The following is a 17,955-nucleotide window of genomic DNA, read 5'->3' as shown; positions in this document are numbered from 1 at the left end:
TGTCCCTGGGGGAAGCCTCAAACTGCAGAGCTTTGAACCCCGGGATTCCTCCTGCCAAAGCTGTGCAGGGAAGAGCAGAGTAAACACTGCCCTGGAAGGTGACTGTTCCAGGGGACAGCAGAGCCTGGGAATGTGCCAGTGCAGGGGGGAGGAGGGAACCAGATGGGAGTGCCTGGAAAGCTGGAGCTCAGTGCCTGCAGTCTGCATTAACCTGTGAGTGCCCAGCTGAGAGCTGCCCTGGGCTGTGCCTGCTCCTGCATCCATCCATCCATCCATCCATCCATCCATCCATCCATCCATCCATCCATCCATCATCCATCCATCCATCCCATCCATCCATCCATCCATCCATCCATCCATCCATCCATCCATCCATCCATCCATCCCTCTGTGCTCCCTGTTCCAGCCCCAGCCTGCCTGCACAGCTCCCCAGGGTTCTGTGCTCTGTTTCTCTCTCTCCTGGCATCCTCTGCTTCTTCCAGTGTGACCTGCTATTCCTCATTTCACATCAAGATGCTTTGGGTTTGCTCAAGTGCTTGGAGTGGCAGAAACAATTTCCCTGCAGACCCTGTGGCTGTTTCTCATTCATTCTGCTGATTCCTAGAAGTGCTTCTGATAATGCAGATCCCCTTCAGCTGTAACTTCCCAATCTGAAATCAGTTCTGGCTCCATTTTGCTCCATGTTGTCATTACCAGGATGGTTTAGCAGCAGCTGGTGGATCTGCTCTGCTCACTTTACAGCTGGGCCCTTAGTAGGGCAGTCTCCTGGTGAAAAATAAGTCTGCTAATCTCTAATTCCCTGTGTTTGTTGGGGCTGGCTCTGTGAGCCGGGTTGGGTTCAGCTGCATGGACTCAGCAGAAGGCAGCACGGGCTGGTGGGTTGGATTTTGGGAAGGAATCCTTCCAGAGAGGGTGGGCAGCCCCCTGGATCCCTGGCAGTGCCCAAGGCCAAGCCCCTCTCCATCTTCCTTGGAGGCTCTTTCCAGGTGTGAAGAAGGGAGAGGTTTTGCTCTCCCCCAGGGCAGGTGGAGGTTCCAGGTCCCTGCTGTCACAGGACATCACACTCTGTGTTGTGTGTGGTTGTTCCTTTCTAATGGCAGGTGAGAGAAGAATCATTTTCACAGAATGTTAGGGAGGAATTAAAGCTGAGGGATGTGTGCAGGTCCTTATCCCATGGGGAACATCCCTGCCCTGAGCAGGGAAGGGTGGCACCCAGCTGGGAAAGGCTCAGCTCTAAATTTAGGAAATGTTTTGGAAAGTGTGGCTGAGGCATCACTCTGTTCTTCCCCTCCTCCCCTGCTGCCTCAGGGTGTCAGAGGATGAAGTGTGTGCATTACTGGGTTTCGCTTTCTTGGGTTATTTTTGGTTCAAATCCAGTGGGTTTTTCTGGGGTAGGATGTGTCCTGATTTTAAGGTGAGGAGCAGGTCTGCTGCTGCTCATGCTGCCATGTCACTTAAGAAACTAAATTTATTTAAAACAATTTTTTTCATACTTAATCTCAATTTCTGTGTGATCTGAGCGAAGGAATGGGCTGTATTTAACAGCACAGGCCAGTGCTCCAGCAGGCAGAGGTGCTTTGTAATGCTGGGGGAGGCAAAGCAGGGAACTGGCACTTTGGATGTGCCTTCAGCAGCATTTGATTCCAAAACCAATTCCAAAGGCCAAACTGCTGAAATGTGTTTTTACATGGGAGACGTTCCAGAGGGAAGGACTTGAAGTGCTGGAGGTGTTCTGGGTGTCTGGCAGGGCAGAAGGCAGCAGCTGCCTTTGCTGGGCTCTGGGAGTGTGGCCTCTTGTCCCTGGCTCTGCCAAGGAGCAGCAGGAACATGCATCAAGTGTCTGTTCTAGTGCATGGCTTTCACTTGCAGTTTAACCAACCAACTCCTCCTTTTCAGGGAGTTTCTGTTAGTTCATTTGAAACTTGAAATAACCCCGGGGATTTTTTGTATTTGTTTCATTTTTAGGCAAGTGTGTTTGGTAGCAGTTAATGCCTGAATCCGGGCAGAGGCCCAGGAGGTGCAGATTGTTTGAAGAACTTGGTGATTTCTGCTCCTTCCCATCTCTGCAGCTGGGGTTGCCTCAGTCCAAACCCCACTGACCACGTGCTGCTTCTGCTGCCGTGGCTGCTTTCAGCTCTGAAATGGGTTAATCTCAGCAGAAGACTTTCTGGTTTGATTTTGGAGGAAACATCTGGACATTGCTGTGGCTCCCCTGCCCCACGTGCTCTGGCTGCTTTGAAATTGCTGCACAGAAGGAGGGGGAGATGGGCAAAGGGAATTATTTTGTGATTAATTTCTTAATTGCTGAGCATCCAGATGTGGCAAAGGCTTTGTGCAGCAGCACTGAATTCGTCAGCACTTTCTGCTGGTGCTTTGTTTCCACACCATGTCGGGGTTTTCTTCCTTTCTGGGCAGCCCTAATAATTATCCACGGGAATCAGGATACTTGGGGTGTATTTTCCTGATTTTGTGGCTTTTAACATGGAGAGTGGAGCCGTGGATTTCTCCATTCCTTACCATCTGTGTGTTCCTTTCTGCCCTGGAGTGCAGCTCTGGGGGTTGAGGGTGTTTTGAAGACAGTTGATGTTATTTCCTGGTTTCTTTATTTGCTTGGTGCATGCATCAGATGCAGGATTCAGGTTTTCCTGCTCTGTCCTTCACAGCACAGGGGAGCAGCTGCTGCAGGGCTGGCCCTGCTGCTCCTCTCCAGCTCCTGAACCCCAGCAGTGCTGGTTGTGAAACTTGTCACTGGGGTTTAGCTGTGGCCACATGGTGTGAGCTGCTGTGCAGGTGGATCTGGGGACTGGTGCCAGAGAGTTTTTGGGCTGTATTTAACAGCACAGGCCAGTGCTCCAGCAGGCAGAGGTGCTTTGTGATGCTGGGGGAGGCAAAGCAGGGAACTGGCACTTTGGATGTGCCTTCAGCAGCATTTGATTCCAAAGCCAGTTCACTGTGGATCCCCAAGAGCAAACTGCTGAAATGTGGCTGTACATGGGAGATACTGCAGAGGGAAGGACGTGAACTGCTGGAGGGGTTTTGGTACTGAGTCCCTGGTACCAGGAGATGTTGGGGTGTTGCTCTGCAGAGACCTGGCCCCTGCAGTGGAATTCCTTTATAATGGCCAGCAGGGCTGGGATGGTGTCAGTCCTTGCTCCAGGATGGAGCTGTTGGTGTGTCTGTCAGCTGTTCTGGGGTTTCCCTGGGGCTGTTGGTGTGTCTGTCAGCTGTTCAGGGGTTGCTGTGGGGCTGTTGGTGTGTCTGTCAGTTACCCTGGGGTTTCCCTGGGGCTGTTGGTGTGTCTGTCAGCTGTTCAGGGGTTGTTGTGGGGCTGTTGGTGTGTCAGTCAGCTGTTCAGGGGTTGTTGTGGGGCTGTTGGTGTGTCAGTCAGTTACCCTGGGGTTGTTCTGGGGCTGTTGGTGTGTCTGTCAGTTACCCTGGTGTTTCCATGGGGCTGTTGGTGTGTCTGTCAGTTACCCTGGTGTTTCCCTGGGGCTGTTGGTGTGTCTGTCAGCTGTTCAGGGGTTGTTGTGGGGCTGTTGGTGTGTCTGTCAGTTACCCTGGGGTTGTTCTGGGGCTGTTGGTGTGTCTGTCAGCTGTTCAGGGGTTGTTGTGGGGCTGTTGGTGTGTCTGTCAGCTGTTCAGGGGTTGTTGTGGGGCTGTTGGTGTGTCTGTCAGCTGTTCAAGGGTTGTTGTGGGGCTGTTGGTGTGTCTGTCAGTTACCCTGGGGTTGTTCTGGGGCTGTTGGTGTGTCTGTCAGCTGTTCAGGGGTTGTTGTGGGGCTGTTGGTGTGTCTGTCAGCTGTTCAGGGGTTGTTGTGGGGCTGTTGGTGTGTCTGTCAGTTACCCTGGGGTTGTTGTGGGGCTGTTGGTGTGTCAGTCAGTTACCCTGGTGTTTCTCTGGGGCTGTTGGTGTGTCAATCAGTTACCCTGGGGTTTCTCTGGGGCTGTTGGTGTGTCTGTCAGCTGTTCAGGGGTTGTTGTGGGGCTGTTGGTGTGTCAGTCAGTTACCCTGGTGTTTCCCTGGGGCTGTTGGTGTGTCTGTCAGCTGTTCAGGGGTTGTTGTGGGGCTGTTGGTGTGTCTGTCAGCTGTTCAGGGGTTGTTGTGGGGCTGTTGGTGTGTCAGTCAGTTACCCTGGTGTTTCCCTGGGGCTGTTGGAGTGTCATTCAGCCTGGTGTCTGGTGCAGTGACCCCTGTGTGCTTGCAGGAGGCGCAGGGCAGAGTGGAGGTGGGCTGCAGACCGCGCTGCCATCGTCAGCCGCTGGAACTGGCTGCAGGCGCACGTGTCGGACCTGGAGTACCGGATCCGCCAGCAGACGGACATCTACCGCCAGATCCGCGCCAGCAAGGTGAGGGGCTGGGCCTGCTGTGCCCCGCCCTGCCCCACCCTGCCCCGCCCCACCCTGCCCCGCCCATCTACCGCCAGATCCGCGCCAGCAAGGTGAGGGGCTGGGCCTGCCCCGCCCTGCCCTGGGGCTGCCCCGCCCTGCCCCGCCCCGCCCCGCCCCGCCCATCTACCGCCAGATCCGCGCCAGCAAGGTGAGGGGCTGGGCCTGCTGTGCCCCGCCCTGCCCCACCCTGCCCCGCCCCGCCCTGCCCCGCCCCACCCTGCCCCGCCCATCTACCGCCAGATCCGCACCAGCAAGGTGAGGGGCTGGGCCTGCCCCGCCCTGCCCTGGGGCTGCCCCGCCCTGCCCCGCCCCGCCCCGCCCCGCCCATCTACCGCCAGATCCGCGCCAGCAAGGTGAGGGGCTGGGCCTGCTCTGCCCCGCCCTGCCCTGGGGCTGCCCCGCCCTGCCCCGCCCCACCCTGCCCCGCCCCGCCCATCTACCGCCAGATCTGCGCCAGCAAGGTGAGGGGCTGGGCCTGCTCTGCCCCGCCCTGCCCCACCCTGGGGCTGCCCCTGCCCCACCCTGCCCAGGGGCTGCTCCTGCCCTGGGGCTGCCCCACCCTGCCCCAGGGCTATCCCTGCCCCACCCCGGGGCTGCCTGGCCTCCTGCTGCCTCCTCTCCCAGCACAGAGGGGGTGAGCTCTGCTGTGTCCCCCTGCCTCTCCCCAGAGCAGATGGCAGAGCTGTGACCGTGGGGATGCAGTTTGCCAGGGGCTGAGTGAATTCCTGTCCTGCTCAGTGTAATAAGTGGAGGGACCAGTACCTGCCTGTAGAGTCAGTCTGTGCTGCTCAGCACAGCTGCTGCTGTTCCACCTGTGATGCTGCTCCCCATCACTCAAACCTTTCTCTTTTTCTCTGGTATTTTTTAATGACCTTTCCATTCTTTCTTTTTGGGAGTAGCTGAAGATGGGGATAAGAAAAACTGAGACTTAGTGGAAAAGGGAGTGGCCTGTGGAGGAAGTTAGTTTAGATGCTATCTGAACAGGCTTAAAATTGAGTCTGTTCTGTTTAAAAAAGATCATGTTTTGGTGCTGACCTTTCTCTGAGGAAGGATTTTTTTTAGCATTGCTCTCACATGGTGGTAGAATGAGGGAGAGCAGAGAAGGGATGAGGAAGGGATTGTTATGGAGACTTGTTCAGGCATGCACATCTAAATGTCAGGCCTTGGAGGAAGGAATGTCTGGAGTTTGTGGCAAGAAGGCTCCTGGTATTGCATCAACAGAGAGATCTCAGGAATTCAGTCTGGCACACGCCTTTCCCAGGATGTGTGCTGCTCTGGGCTGCTGGGGAGAGGCTTGCAGGGGGTAGAAACAGGACAGGGAGACTGGACTTGGATGCAGCTGTGTAGGAAAACAGCCTTAATTGAGGGAGTGAGGGCTCTAAAGGAGAGGGTGGAAGAGCACAGCTTGTGAGCAGAATCCATCACTGAGAGCAGGGCAGAAGCTTCTGGGAGGTGGTCAAATGAATGATTCTTCAGAAAGAATCATGTTCTTGAAGCTGACAGTGCTTGGGTTTTAGTACAAAATACAAAATAGCTGAATGCTAAAAGTCAAGTACTGGAAGAAAGGAGAAAACTGATGGAATGATGTGGAAAGTTCAGGGCTTTCACCAGGTGATGGCAACCTGGCAGGCTCAGGAGTGGCCTGAAAATGGTGACAGGCACCCCCTGTTTTATCTAAGGCTGCAGCCTCAGGGTGTGAGAGGAGGTTCTGGCCTCTGCATCACCCTGTGATTTGTCCAAAGCAGATGAATGAAGGTGCAGGGCACTCACAACTGGGCTGTTCTGGGTGGTGGCTGCTCTGCCTGAAGAAGGGAAAGGCAGAGCCAGGAGTCCCACATCCCCCATCTTTGAGGGCTGCATGGAGGAGATTCTTGCACCCAGCTCTTGTTGCCTTGGTGTCATTGAGCTCTGGGGTGCTTGTCAAACAGATTCTGTTTGCACCAGTGAAAAACTAGAGAGTGTCCCAAAGGGGCTCGGAACAAGAACAGGAGAAACAACCCCGTGTTTCAGTAACACACATTGCTGCAATGGATTTGGCTTCAGATTGTACAAGGAAAACAGTTAAAGAATTTGGAAACACCTTGTTTTTTGTATCAATATAACCTAACTCCGGCCTACTTGGCCATAAGGAGGTTAAAATGTAGCTGCTTCAGGAATTCAGAGTTCTACAAGTTCTAAAGTTCAAAGAAATTTGATTTCATTCTTTTTTAGGTTAATTACCTTTCCCTGTTAGAGTTTACATCCCAGTGTACCCTTCAAGAAAGACACATTGCTGTGTCTGATCAAAGCAGGGGAGGGAGAGGCAGTCAGAAATAACCCCGTGTTTGGAGGGTGAACTCTGCCTGGGTGTCTGAACTCCCAGTCTGCAGGCACTGAGGAGCAGCAGCTTGGAGGGCAGCCCTGCAGCTGTGTCCTGTCCCAGACAACGTGCCCAGGTTCTCCTGCAGGCTCCCTGTGCTCTGGCACTCTGGGCAACCTCCAGAATTGTGTGCAGGTGACTGAAAACAGCCCCTGCACAGCTCTTGTTTGACCAAGTGCAACTCACTGGGGCTTGCCTTTGTCCTGGGCTGTAGGTTCCACCAACTCCCTAATCCCTTGCACATTTTGCCCTGCTTTGTTACCATACAGCTCAGAATATGCACAATTACAACTATTTTATTTCACTTTGTGTTGTTCTGAGGGCAAAGCAGTCCTGCCTTTACAGTTAAACAGAGACAGGACAGCATATGTCAAACCTGATAAAACAGTGCTCAGGCACTGTCCAGCTAAGTTTATAGCACTATCTTTCTTTCCTTAGTGATTTTTTGTAAATACCACTTCCTGGGAGGGGGGAGGTCTGCTCAGAGTAACAGGTTTGCAGATTTTTGTCACCTGTTTGCTTGGCAGTGGTGGCAGGCTCTGTGGTGTGTGGTGAGAGCAGTGCTCTGTGCCCCCTCTGGCACTGTGTCCTGGGGAGGAGGGACAGGAGGGTGTCAGAGCCCTGGAGCTGCCTCAGCCTCTCTCCATCCTCTCTGGGCTGGGCAGCACATCTGGAATCCAGTGTGGGGGTTTGGGGGCCCATGAGCTGCAGTTCCCCTGCAGAGCACAGGATGTGCAGTGAGTGGCTGTTCCCTGCAGAGCACAGGATGTGCAGTGAGTGGCTGTTCCCTCTGCAGAGCACAGGATGTGCAGTGAGTGGCTGTTCCTCTGGAGAGCACAGGATGTGCAGTGAGTGGCTGTTCCCTGCAGAGCACAGGATGTGCAGTGAGTGGCTGTTCCTCTGGAGAGCACAGGATGTGCAGTGAGTGGCTGTTCCCTGCAGAGCACAGGATGTGCAGTGAGTGGCTGTTCCCTGCAGAGCACAGGATGTGCAGTGAGTGGCTGTTCCCTCTGCAGAGCACAGGATGTGCAGTGAGTGGCTGTTCCCCTGCAAAGCACAGGATGTGCAGTGAGTGGCTGTTCCCTGCAGAGCACAGGATGTGCAGTGAGTGGCTGTTCCTCTGGAGAGCACAGGATGTGCAGTGAGTGGCTGTTCCCTGCAGAGCACAGGATGTGCAGTGAGTGGCTGTTCCCTCTGCAGAGCACAGGATGTGCAGTGAGTGGCTGTTCCCCTCCAGAGCACAGGATGTGCAGTGAGTGGCTGTTCCCCTGCAGAGCACAGGGTGTGCAGTGAGTGGCTGTTCCCTCCAGAGCACAGGATGTGCAGTGAGTGGCTGTTCCCTGCAGAGCACAGGATGTGCAGTGAGTGGCTGTTCCCCTGGAGAGCACAGGATGTGCAGTGAGTGGCTGTTCCCTCTGCAGAGCACAGGATGTGCAGTGAGTGGCTGTTCCCCTGCAGAGCACAGGATGTGCAGTGAGTGGCTGTTCCTCTGGAGAGCACAGGATGTGCAGTGAGTGGCTGTTCCCCTGCAGAGCACAGGATGTGCAGTGAGTGGCTGTTCCTCTGGAGAGCACAGGATGTGCAGTGAGTGGCTGTTCCCTGCAGAGCACAGGATGTGCAGTGAGTGGCTGTTCCTCTGGAGAGCACAGGATGTGCAGTGAGTGGCTGTTCCCTGCAGAGCACAGGATGTGCAGTGAGTGGCTGTTCCCTCTGCAGAGCACAGGATGTGCAGTGAGTGGCTGTTCCCTCTGCAGAGCACAGGATGTGCAGTGAGTGGCTGTTCCCTCTGGAGAGCACAGGATGTGCAGTGAGTGGCTGTTCCCTGCAGAGCACAGGATGTGCAGTGAGTGGCTGTTCCCTGCAGAGCACAGGATGTGCAGTGAGTGGCTGTTCCCTCTGGAGAGCACAGGATGTGCAGTGAGTGGCTGTTCCCCTGGAGAGCACAGGATGTGCAGTGAGTGGCTGTTCCCTCCAGAGCACAGGATGTGCAGTGAGTGGCTGTTCCCAGCAGAGCACAGGATGTGCAGTGAGTGGCTGTTCCTCTGGAGAGCACAGGATGTGCAGTGAGTGGCTGTTCCCTCCAGAGCACAGGATGTGCAGTGAGTGGCTGTTCCCTGCAGAGCACAGGATGTGCAGTGAGTGGCTGTTCCCCTCCAGAGCACAGGATGTGCAGTGAGTGGCTGTTCCCCTGCAGAGCACAGGGTGTGCAGTGAGTGGCTGTTCCCTCCAGAGCACAGGATGTGCAGTGAGTGGCTGTTCCCTGCAGAGCACAGGATGTGCAGTGAGTGGCTGTTCCCCTGCAGAGCACAGGATGTGCAGTGAGTGGCTGTTCCCTCTGCAGAGCACAGGATGTGCAGTGAGTGGCTGTTCCCTGCAGAGCACAGGATGTGCAGTGAGTGGCTGTTCCCTGCAGAGCACAGGATGTGCAGTGAGTGGCTGTTCCCTGCAGAGCACAGGATGTGCAGTGAGTGGCTGTTCCTCTGGAGAGCACAGGATGTGCAGTGAGTGGCTGTTCCCCTGCAGAGCACAGGATGTGCAGTGAGTGGCTGTTCCTCTGGAGAGCACAGGATGTGCAGTGAGTGGCTGTTCCTCTGGAGAGCACAGGATGTGCAGTGAGTGGCTGTTCCCTCCAGAGCACAGGATGTGCAGTGAGTGGCTGTTCCCTGCAGAGCACAGGATGTGCAGTGAGTGGCTGTTCCCCTCCAGAGCACAGGATGTGCAGTGAGTGGCTGTTCCCCTGCAGAGCACAGGGTGTGCAGTGAGTGGCTGTTCCCTCCAGAGCACAGGATGTGCAGTGAGTGGCTGTTCCCTGCAGAGCACAGGATGTGCAGTGAGTGGCTGTTCCCCTGCAGAGCACAGGATGTGCAGTGAGTGGCTGTTCCCTCTGCAGAGCACAGGATGTGCAGTGAGTGGCTGTTCCCTGCAGAGCACAGGATGTGCAGTGAGTGGCTGTTCCCTGCAGAGCACAGGATGTGCAGTGAGTGGCTGTTCCCTCTGGAGAGCACAGGATGTGCAGTGAGTGGCTGTTCCCTGCAGAGCACAGGATGTGCAGTGAGTGGCTGTTCCCTGCAGAGCACAGGATGTGCAGTGAGTGGCTGTTCCTCTGGAGAGCACAGGATGTGCAGTGAGTGGCTGTTCCCCTGGAGAGCACAGGATGTGCAGTGAGTGGCTGTTCCCTCTGCAGAGCACAGGATGTGCAGTGAGTGGCTGTTCCCTGCAGAGCACAGGATGTGCAGTGAGTGGCTGTTCCCCTGGAGAGCACAGGATGTGCAGTGAGTGGCTGTTCCCTCTGCAGAGCACAGGATGTGCAGTGAGTGGCTGTTCCCTGCAGAGCACAGGATGTGCAGTGAGTGGCTGTTCCCTGCAGAGCACAGGATGTGCAGTGAGTGGCTGTTCCCTGCAGAGCACAGGATGTGCAGTGAGTGGCTGTTCCCTGCAGAGCACAGGATGTGCAGTGAGTGGCTGTTCCCTCTGCAGAGCACAGGATGTGCAGTGAGTGGCTGTTCCCTGCAGAGCACAGGATGTGCAGTGAGTGGCTGTTCCCTCTGGAGAGCACAGGATGTGCAGTGAGTGGCTGTTCCTCTGGAGAGCACAGGATGTGCAGTGAGTGGCTGTTCCCTGCAGAGCACAGGATGTGCAGTGAGTGGCTGTTCCCCTCCAGAGCACAGGATGTGCAGTGAGTGGCTGTTCCCCTGGAGAGCACAGGATGTGCAGTGAGTGGCTGTTCCCTGCAGAGCACAGGATGTGCAGTGAGTGGCTGTTCCCCTCCAGAGCACAGGATGTGCAGTGAGTGGCTGTTCCCTGCAGAGCACAGGATGTGCAGTGAGTGGCTGTTCCCTCTGGAGAGCACAGGATGTGCAGTGAGTGGCTGTTCCCCTGCAAAGCACAGGATGTGCAGTGAGTGGCTGTTCCCTCTGCAGAGCACAGGATGTGCAGTGAGTGGCTGTTCCCCTGGAGAGCACAGGATGTGCAGTGAGTGGCTGTTCCCTGCAGAGCACAGGATGTGCAGTGAGTGGCTGTTCCCTCTGCAGAGCACAGGATGTGCAGTGAGTGGCTGTTCCCTGCAGAGCACAGGATGTGCAGTGAGTGGCTGTTCCCCTGGAGAGCACAGGATGTGCAGTGAGTGGCTGTTCCCTGCAGAGCACAGGATGTGCAGTGAGTGGCTGTTCCCCTGGAGAGCACAGGATGTGCAGTGAGTGGCTGTTCCCTGCAGAGCACAGGATGTGCAGTGAGTGGCTGTTCCCCTCCAGAGCACAGGATGTGCAGTGAGTGGCTGTTCCCTGCAGAGCACAGGATGTGCAGTGAGTGGCTGTTCCCTCTGGAGAGCACAGGATGTGCAGTGAGTGGCTGTTCCCCTGCAAAGCACAGGATGTGCAGTGAGTGGCTGTTCCCTCTGCAGAGCACAGGATGTGCAGTGAGTGGCTGTTCCCTGCAGAGCACAGGATGTGCAGTGAGTGGCTGTTCCTCTCTTGCAGGGGCTGATAGTTCTGGGGGAAGCTGCTGCCCCCGAGGATTGCCGTGCCCGAGCTGAGGTGAAGTTGGAGCCCGGAGCCGAGCGCCTGGTGAGTGCCTGACTGCTGCACCCTGCCCTGCACACCTGCCCTGCACACCTGGCCAGGATGCTGCACCCTGCCCTGCACACCTGGCCAGGGAGGGCACTGCTGCACCCTGCCCTGCACACCTGCCCTGCACACCTGCCCTGCACACCTGGCCAGGATGCTGCACCCTGCCCTGCACACCTGGCCTGCACCCTGCCCTGCACACCTGGCCAGGGAGGGCACTGCTGCAGCTCTGGGGCAGGTGGATGCTCACACCAGCTCCTCCCTGGGACTCTGGGTGGAATCACTGATCCTGTTCTGTAGCTCACCCCACCCTCCCACCTGATTTTGGGGTTAATAAACAACAGGATTTAAACATCTTTTAGAGCAGAGTTCCTGGGGCACCTTTGTGATACCCTTTTGCATTTTGTGAAGCTTTAAAATCCTAACTAATCCTTTCCCTCCAGCAGAAAAGTACCTCAAACTGAGAGCAGCATGATTAGCAAAGGCTGCTAAAGATGTGGCCATTTAATATCTGCCTGAGCATTCCCCCTTGTTAAGGGCACTAATGATTGCAGTGAGATGCACTGGAAACTATGCAGAGTGCCAGGTATTTATTATTTAATGCAGAAATGTAGGGCACAGACTAAAGGCATGATCATAGTGCTCAGGCTGCCTGTGATTGCTCTGGATCCTGGGGATGCCTGGGTGTGTGAAAATGGAGATTTGGAAGCTGTGGTGGAGTAGGAGGACAAGGGTGGTCCCTGGAACTTCTGCAGGTTCTGCTTGGCACTTCCTCGTGGCCCTGTGTGCCTTCCTGGCTGTTCATTCCCCTTCCACAGGGACTCCACATCACTCCACACTCCCAGCTCCTCTGGGGCAGTGCTGGAAGTGTCACCCCTGCAACCACTGCCTCTGGCACCAGCCCCTGGGTTTGTGCTTAATTAGGGCTGCTCATTAGGGCGGGGTGGAGTCAGAGCCTTGATCTGCTCCAAGCCAGAGATTACCCAGAGCCTGTCTGTGGTCAGGGCTCCTTCTGCAGAGGCATCTCTTGGGCCTCTCCTGGAGAGCTGCTGATCACTCTGGCACCCTGCAGGCCCTTCACCAAACTGGCACAGTACAGACACATCTGCAGAGGGAGGAATCCACCCTGCTCATCCCCAGCTCCTGGGATCTCCTCCTGCTGGATCTGTGTCCTTGGGCATCTCTCCCTACGTGGGATGGGGCTGATAATCCCCAGGAGCAGCTAATCCTCTCACCAGTGCAGGGAAGGGCTTTGCAAACAGGGCCTGGGAATGTCTGCTGGGAAATGAAGCTCAGCAGGTGAATAAATATTTTTGCCTGAAGGTGGAAATAATGTGGAGCCCTGAAGACATAACTTGGCTGCTGATTTTGGTTCCTGCACTTGAAATATTTATTTAGGGGCTATAGCTGGTGGTAGGTGAAGGTCTGAACCTGCCTGATGTAGGGTTTTTTGGGGACATTGCTGGTGTTGGCTCAAGCCTCCCTGTGTGCACACAGCTCTTTGCTGCCAGCAGCAGATGTGCTACAGTTGAACCTTTACACCCCCTGAGAGTCCCAGGGATCCTGAGGACCTGGACCTGAGACCCCAAACACGTGGAAGAGCTCAGTGAGGAGCAGGGGTGTGATCCTGGTGCTGTGGGTGCTGCTCTGGATCCCAGGCTGGCTGGGACAGCCCTGGAGGTGTGAGAGTGAGAGTGCAGGAGGTGTTGGCTCTGCTCTGTGCTGGGTACACCCAGCTCAGGGTGATAAAGGGAGCCTGGGCTGCCCCTGATAAACACACAGTGCACTGAAATTCCAGCCCTTCCACAGGAAGCACTGAACCCCTCTGTTCCTATCTTGAGCCAGCAAGACAGAGCGAGCTCCTGGAGAAGTTCCTCCTTTCAGACCCTTTCTGGAGAAGAAAATAAACGATTTCAAAAGAGCTCATGAGTCATGAGCAGCCGCCCTGCTGCACCAGGGGTGCCTCTGGCAGGGCTCACGTGGAGCCTCAGCCTTGCCAAGCCTCTGGAAAGCAGAGGGAAAGTGTTCAGCTGCTGCATGACCTCACCTGGCTGGGCTGCTGGCTTCACCTGCTGCCTCAGGTGTGACCTGAGCTCGCTGCTCTGCCTCTCTGGGTGCCACAGTAGTCTCGTCCTGTCTTTGCTCCCCCACAGGAGAAATGTCTCTTTTAGCAGAAGTGTAAAAATCCCTGCAAAGTTCCTCAAACAGGCCCAGGCAGAAGTTGTCTGAGTTGTTAGAAATGGCCCTTCCCTGGTGACTCAGGTCTCTGCTCTTCTGGAAACTTAATCCAGCTCTGCCATGGGCTGGTTTTGTTGTTTATTGAGTCGGGGGTGTTTGCAGGGGAGATTTAATCACCACAATCCAGATGGGTTTGGGATGGAGTCAGGGCCAGGCAGGGGGCTTGGCTGACCATCTGTGTGGTGTCAGAGCTCTGCCTTTGCCTTTTTCTTGGTGCTTGAAGCACATCACCCCTGTGTGCTGAGAGGGAGCCCAGTGAGAGGCAGGGCAGGGGTGCAGGAGGTGCTGCTTGAAGGAAGAAATGAGGTTTAAGCCCAGGGAGGAGCAAGTCTGGCACAAACTGGGGCTGGAGGGGTGAGTGCCAGAGGCATGGACACTGCTGGGCTGCCCAGGGTGGGCAGCAGGAATGGCTCTGCTGGGAGTGACAATGCTGCTGCTCCCTGCAGATCAGGGGTTTGTGTTTCACACCTCAGACAGAAGGGGTTGGGGAGCACTGTGTTTTTAACTCAATTTTTACTCACTTTGCTCTACCAAAAAGTTGCTTCCAGCTTTGTATTTATCCAGCACTTTCAGCTCCCATCCAGACCCCCCAGCCTGGGTTCACACTCATTTAAAGCACTCCCTGAAATGCTGTTTGGACTGTGTTTGCACAGGTAGTGAGTTAAAATGCAAATTCAGTTTTGCAAGTCAGTTCCCCTCTCCCTCCCTCCCTGTTTTCCCCCAAAGTGCTTAGGCAGGAGCTTTCCACCAGAGCAGAAACCAAGCTGCAGGAGAGGCTGCAGAGCTTTACAGGTGGAGATGAACTTGTTTGCACCACGGAGACAAAATGCTAAAATCTCCTTAAAGCCCTCAGCCTTTCATGCTGCTGGATGCCTGAGGGGAATTAAAGTCCTTTGGATGTTGGAATGAAAGAGCTGCCATGTATCCATCCTGGTCTCCTGTTCATGCAGTGACTTCTGAGCCCTGGTGTGAAATCCTGTGTGGGAATCCATGGCTGCAGTGCAGAATCCTCAACCAGAACCCAAGAACAAACATTGTGGCTATTGAAGAAACTTTTATTAATTTATATTTTTCTCACCTTAGAGTGTGTCTGGATCCCAGCCCCTAGAAACCTTGGGTGTTTCTGCTGCAAATACTCCTGAATCCCACCCCACCAAGCCCTGTGGAGCACCAAGACCTGTCAATGGAGTTATTAACACGTAAGCTCTTGGATATTCTGCAGGAGTTGGCTTTATGACCTTGGCAGTTTCCCATTGGAATCCAGGCTGTAGCTGGGTTGTAGCTGGGTTGGTAATGGTATAGGTGGTGTCTTTTTTCCAAAAGTACAGTAGTAGAACATGCCTGGAAACATTTTGGAGGAGATTGCTTGCTTGAGGTTTTCTGCTGCATTGTTTTGCTGAAAATGGAATTAAACTGAGCTGTGTTTACATGAACAAGCCCTGCAGGCAGCTGTGCACTGAGCATGGGCAAAACTTGTTTCTTGATGAGTAGTTTTAATACATCTACAAATTGTGTGATTCAAAAGTACTAACACCCTGCTCACAGAATTATCTGTAACCACTGACCCACTTTAGTAGAGTTATGGAAGAATCACATTGATCTGGGGAGTAAAACTTCCTAAATTCTTAATTTCTCCAGGCTGCTTTTATTGAGAAAGTCTTGAAGTGGGTAAATGAAAACAAGTGAAAGACATTCCCCAATGCTGCAGGGTTGAACCACTTGAAAACCCTTGAAAAACATTGCACTTGCTTAGTGTCTTGAGGAGGCAGGGAAAGGAGAGGGGAAAAGGGGAGGAGGGAAGGATGGAGGGATGGATGGAGGGAGGGATGGAGGGAGGGATGGAAGGATGGAGGGAGGGATGGATGGAGGGAGGGAGGGATGGATGGAGGGATGGATGGAGGGAGGGATGGAGGGAGGGATGGCTCCTGCCCCGTGTAGTGTGAGCAGATCAAGGAGCCCATGGCTGCAGCTGGAGCACTGCAGGCTGGAACAGAGCCCTTTGTATCCCTGTAGCCTTTGAACTGCACAGCCTTAGACCACAGGGCTTTCATGTTTTGCATTTTTAGAAATGAAACACTTGCAGAACAGACATGAAAAGGTTGCACAGATGAGGCACTGCTGTGCTGGGGTCTGCTCGGGGCACGGGGCATTGCTGCCAGGGTTCTGCATCCTTTGTGCCTCAGAGAGGTTGATTTAACTCTGCACCTTTCTGGGGTCACTGCTGAGAGCTGGCACGGGCAGAGAGCTCAGGTACTCATCAGAACCAAGTTTACATCCAGGTTAAATATTTTTATGTCAAATTAAATGCTCTCTGCCATTTAGACTCAATGAAAACCTCTCGTCTTAAGATTCCCCAAACTCTCGTTCTGGAGGAAACTGAATTCTAGGGTTAAAGCTGTTCAGGTCTAGAGTGGCTCTTGCTCTGTGGCTTTCAGAGCTGGTTTTTCATTCAGAGCTTCCCAAGGCATTTTGTCCAGGGTTCAGTCACAGAGGGTGGAGTGGCTGCAGTAGCAGCAGACACTGGGGTCGGTTTGCTGACACCACGAGCTGCTCAGGTGTGCAGCACGAGCTGCTGCTGTGTGTGTGAGTAACAGGAGCTGTGTTTGTGTGCTGGGCAGGCTGCAGCCTGGCCTGGCAGAGCACGCTCAGGGAGATGGCCAGGAGGCCGAGGAGCTGCTGCACAAGAGGCAGCGCCTGGCGGCCGCCGACGGCTCCTGCGTGGCCGCGCGCACCCGCCCCGTCCTGGGCTGCAAGAAGCGGCGCCTCGTCCGGCCCAGCACCATCATCCCCCTCGCCAAAAAGGTCAGTGTGCTGCTCTGCCTCTGCCTGGGCACCTGGGAAAACCAGCAGGGAGGAGGAGCAGGGCTTCAGAGGCAGAGGGCTGGCAGATTTGCCTGAGCTCTCACTGGGGAGGGAGGGTGCTGAACGAGGGAGGGTGCTGAACTTGAGAGGGTGCTGAACTTGAGAGGATGCTGAACTCATGAGGATGCTGAGCTCCTGAGGATGCTGAGCTCATGAGGGTGCTGAACTCAGGAGGGTGCTGAGCTCCTGAGGATGCTGAGCTCCTGAGGATGCTGAGCTCCTGAGGATGCTGAGCTCATGAGGATGCTGAACTTGGGAGGATGCTGAGCTCCTGAGGATGCTGAGCTCCTGAGGGTGCTGAGCTCCTGAGGGTGCTGAACTCCTGAGGGTGCTGAACTCATGAGGATGCTGAGCTCCTGAGGATGCTGAGCTCCTGAGGATGCTGAGCTCATGAGTTTTTTCTCAAGCCAACCTGCCTGAGGTGAGCTCAAGGCCAGGTAGGTCAGTGTGGCACAGTCTGAGCAGGAGCCCTGAGCAGTCAGGAAATCTTGACTCTGAGACAGGAATTAGCAAAGCCCCAGGAGCTCTCTGCTGCTGCTCAAGGGAAAACCTCAGCTGCTTGCCCAGGGATGAATGCCCTGTCTCTGCCTGGTTTGTTTCCTTTATTATTGGTTTTTATGCTCCTCTCCCTTATGCAGAATTCATTCAGTGGAAATGCAGTTTATTGCCTGTATGAGGAAGGGCCGTGTTTAATTCTTTGCATTTTCTCTTAGGAATACCATAAACTGTCAGTTGGAGGGAAAATAGTGAGAATTGGAGGAAATGAGGACCTTTATTTGTGCATGCAGAGCCATAATGGCAAAAATGCACTTACCTTTGAGACAAAGTGTTTCAAGTTTAACTTTCCCACAAGGGTTGGGGGTTTTTCACTCTGCGGATGTTTTAAAGAGAAGCTCCAAAAGCAGAAATTTTTTGAGCAAAATAGATTCTTGCTCAGCTGAGTCAGCTTTAACTGATTACTTATCTGCAGTTTTATTTGGGGTATTTCTGGGAGAGCTCTGCAGTGATTCCTTGGCAGGATCTTCAGTGATTTGGAAGTTGAACTTTCTCGTGGTGGGTGCTGCCTTGTGCACTCAGTGCTTGAAGAATTGGTGTAAATTCTGTGTTAGGTCTTTGTTGTTGTCATCAAACACCTTTGGTAATCAGAGATGGCTCAGAAGAGCAGTTCCAGGGGATTTCTGAGTGCTCCTCCAGCCATCCCAGAGACAGCTGAGTCATGGCCAAGTTGCTCCAGAAATACCTCCAGAAATAAATACCATGTCCAGTGTCCTCCACTCTCCTGCCCAGCACAGGGTGGCTGAGGATTGAACTTGCCACATGCACTGTGGAGTTTTTGATCCTGTAATGTTTTTATTGTTCTTTTATTGTTTTCCTCCCCATTTGATGCACACATTTATGGGAATTTGTGCCCAAAGCTGGGGGCAGCCCTGCAGCTCCCACGCTGGCAGAGTGGCAGGATTGCCTCTCTCCTTGCACAGCCATCCTGCTTAGAAAGCCCTGTGGGATTAATCTTTTTTTTTTTTTTTATTAATTAATTCCCAGCAGT

At 54.3% G+C, this 17,955-nt stretch overlaps 1 protein-coding gene across 1 annotated transcript in view; it reads left to right on the top strand.

Annotated features, from left to right (window-relative positions):
* KANSL1 (KAT8 regulatory NSL complex subunit 1) overlaps positions 1 to 17,955 on the top strand; it is a 58,715-nt gene that overhangs the window by 30,022 nt on the left and 10,738 nt on the right. The window contains 4 exon segments of the mRNA XM_079327573.1: positions 4,205 to 4,346; positions 11,223 to 11,309; positions 14,631 to 14,746; positions 16,166 to 16,349. Of these exon segments, the coding sequence (XP_079183699.1) occupies positions 4,205 to 4,346; positions 11,223 to 11,309; positions 14,631 to 14,746; positions 16,166 to 16,349 (529 nt within the window).

Source organism: Erithacus rubecula (assembly GCF_903797595.1).
Source record: "Erithacus rubecula genome assembly, chromosome: 27".
Taxonomy (NCBI): Eukaryota; Metazoa; Chordata; class Aves; order Passeriformes; family Muscicapidae; genus Erithacus; species Erithacus rubecula.
The sequence above is the reverse complement of the archived record's forward strand: the minus strand, read 5'-3'. Positions and strand labels throughout refer to the sequence as shown.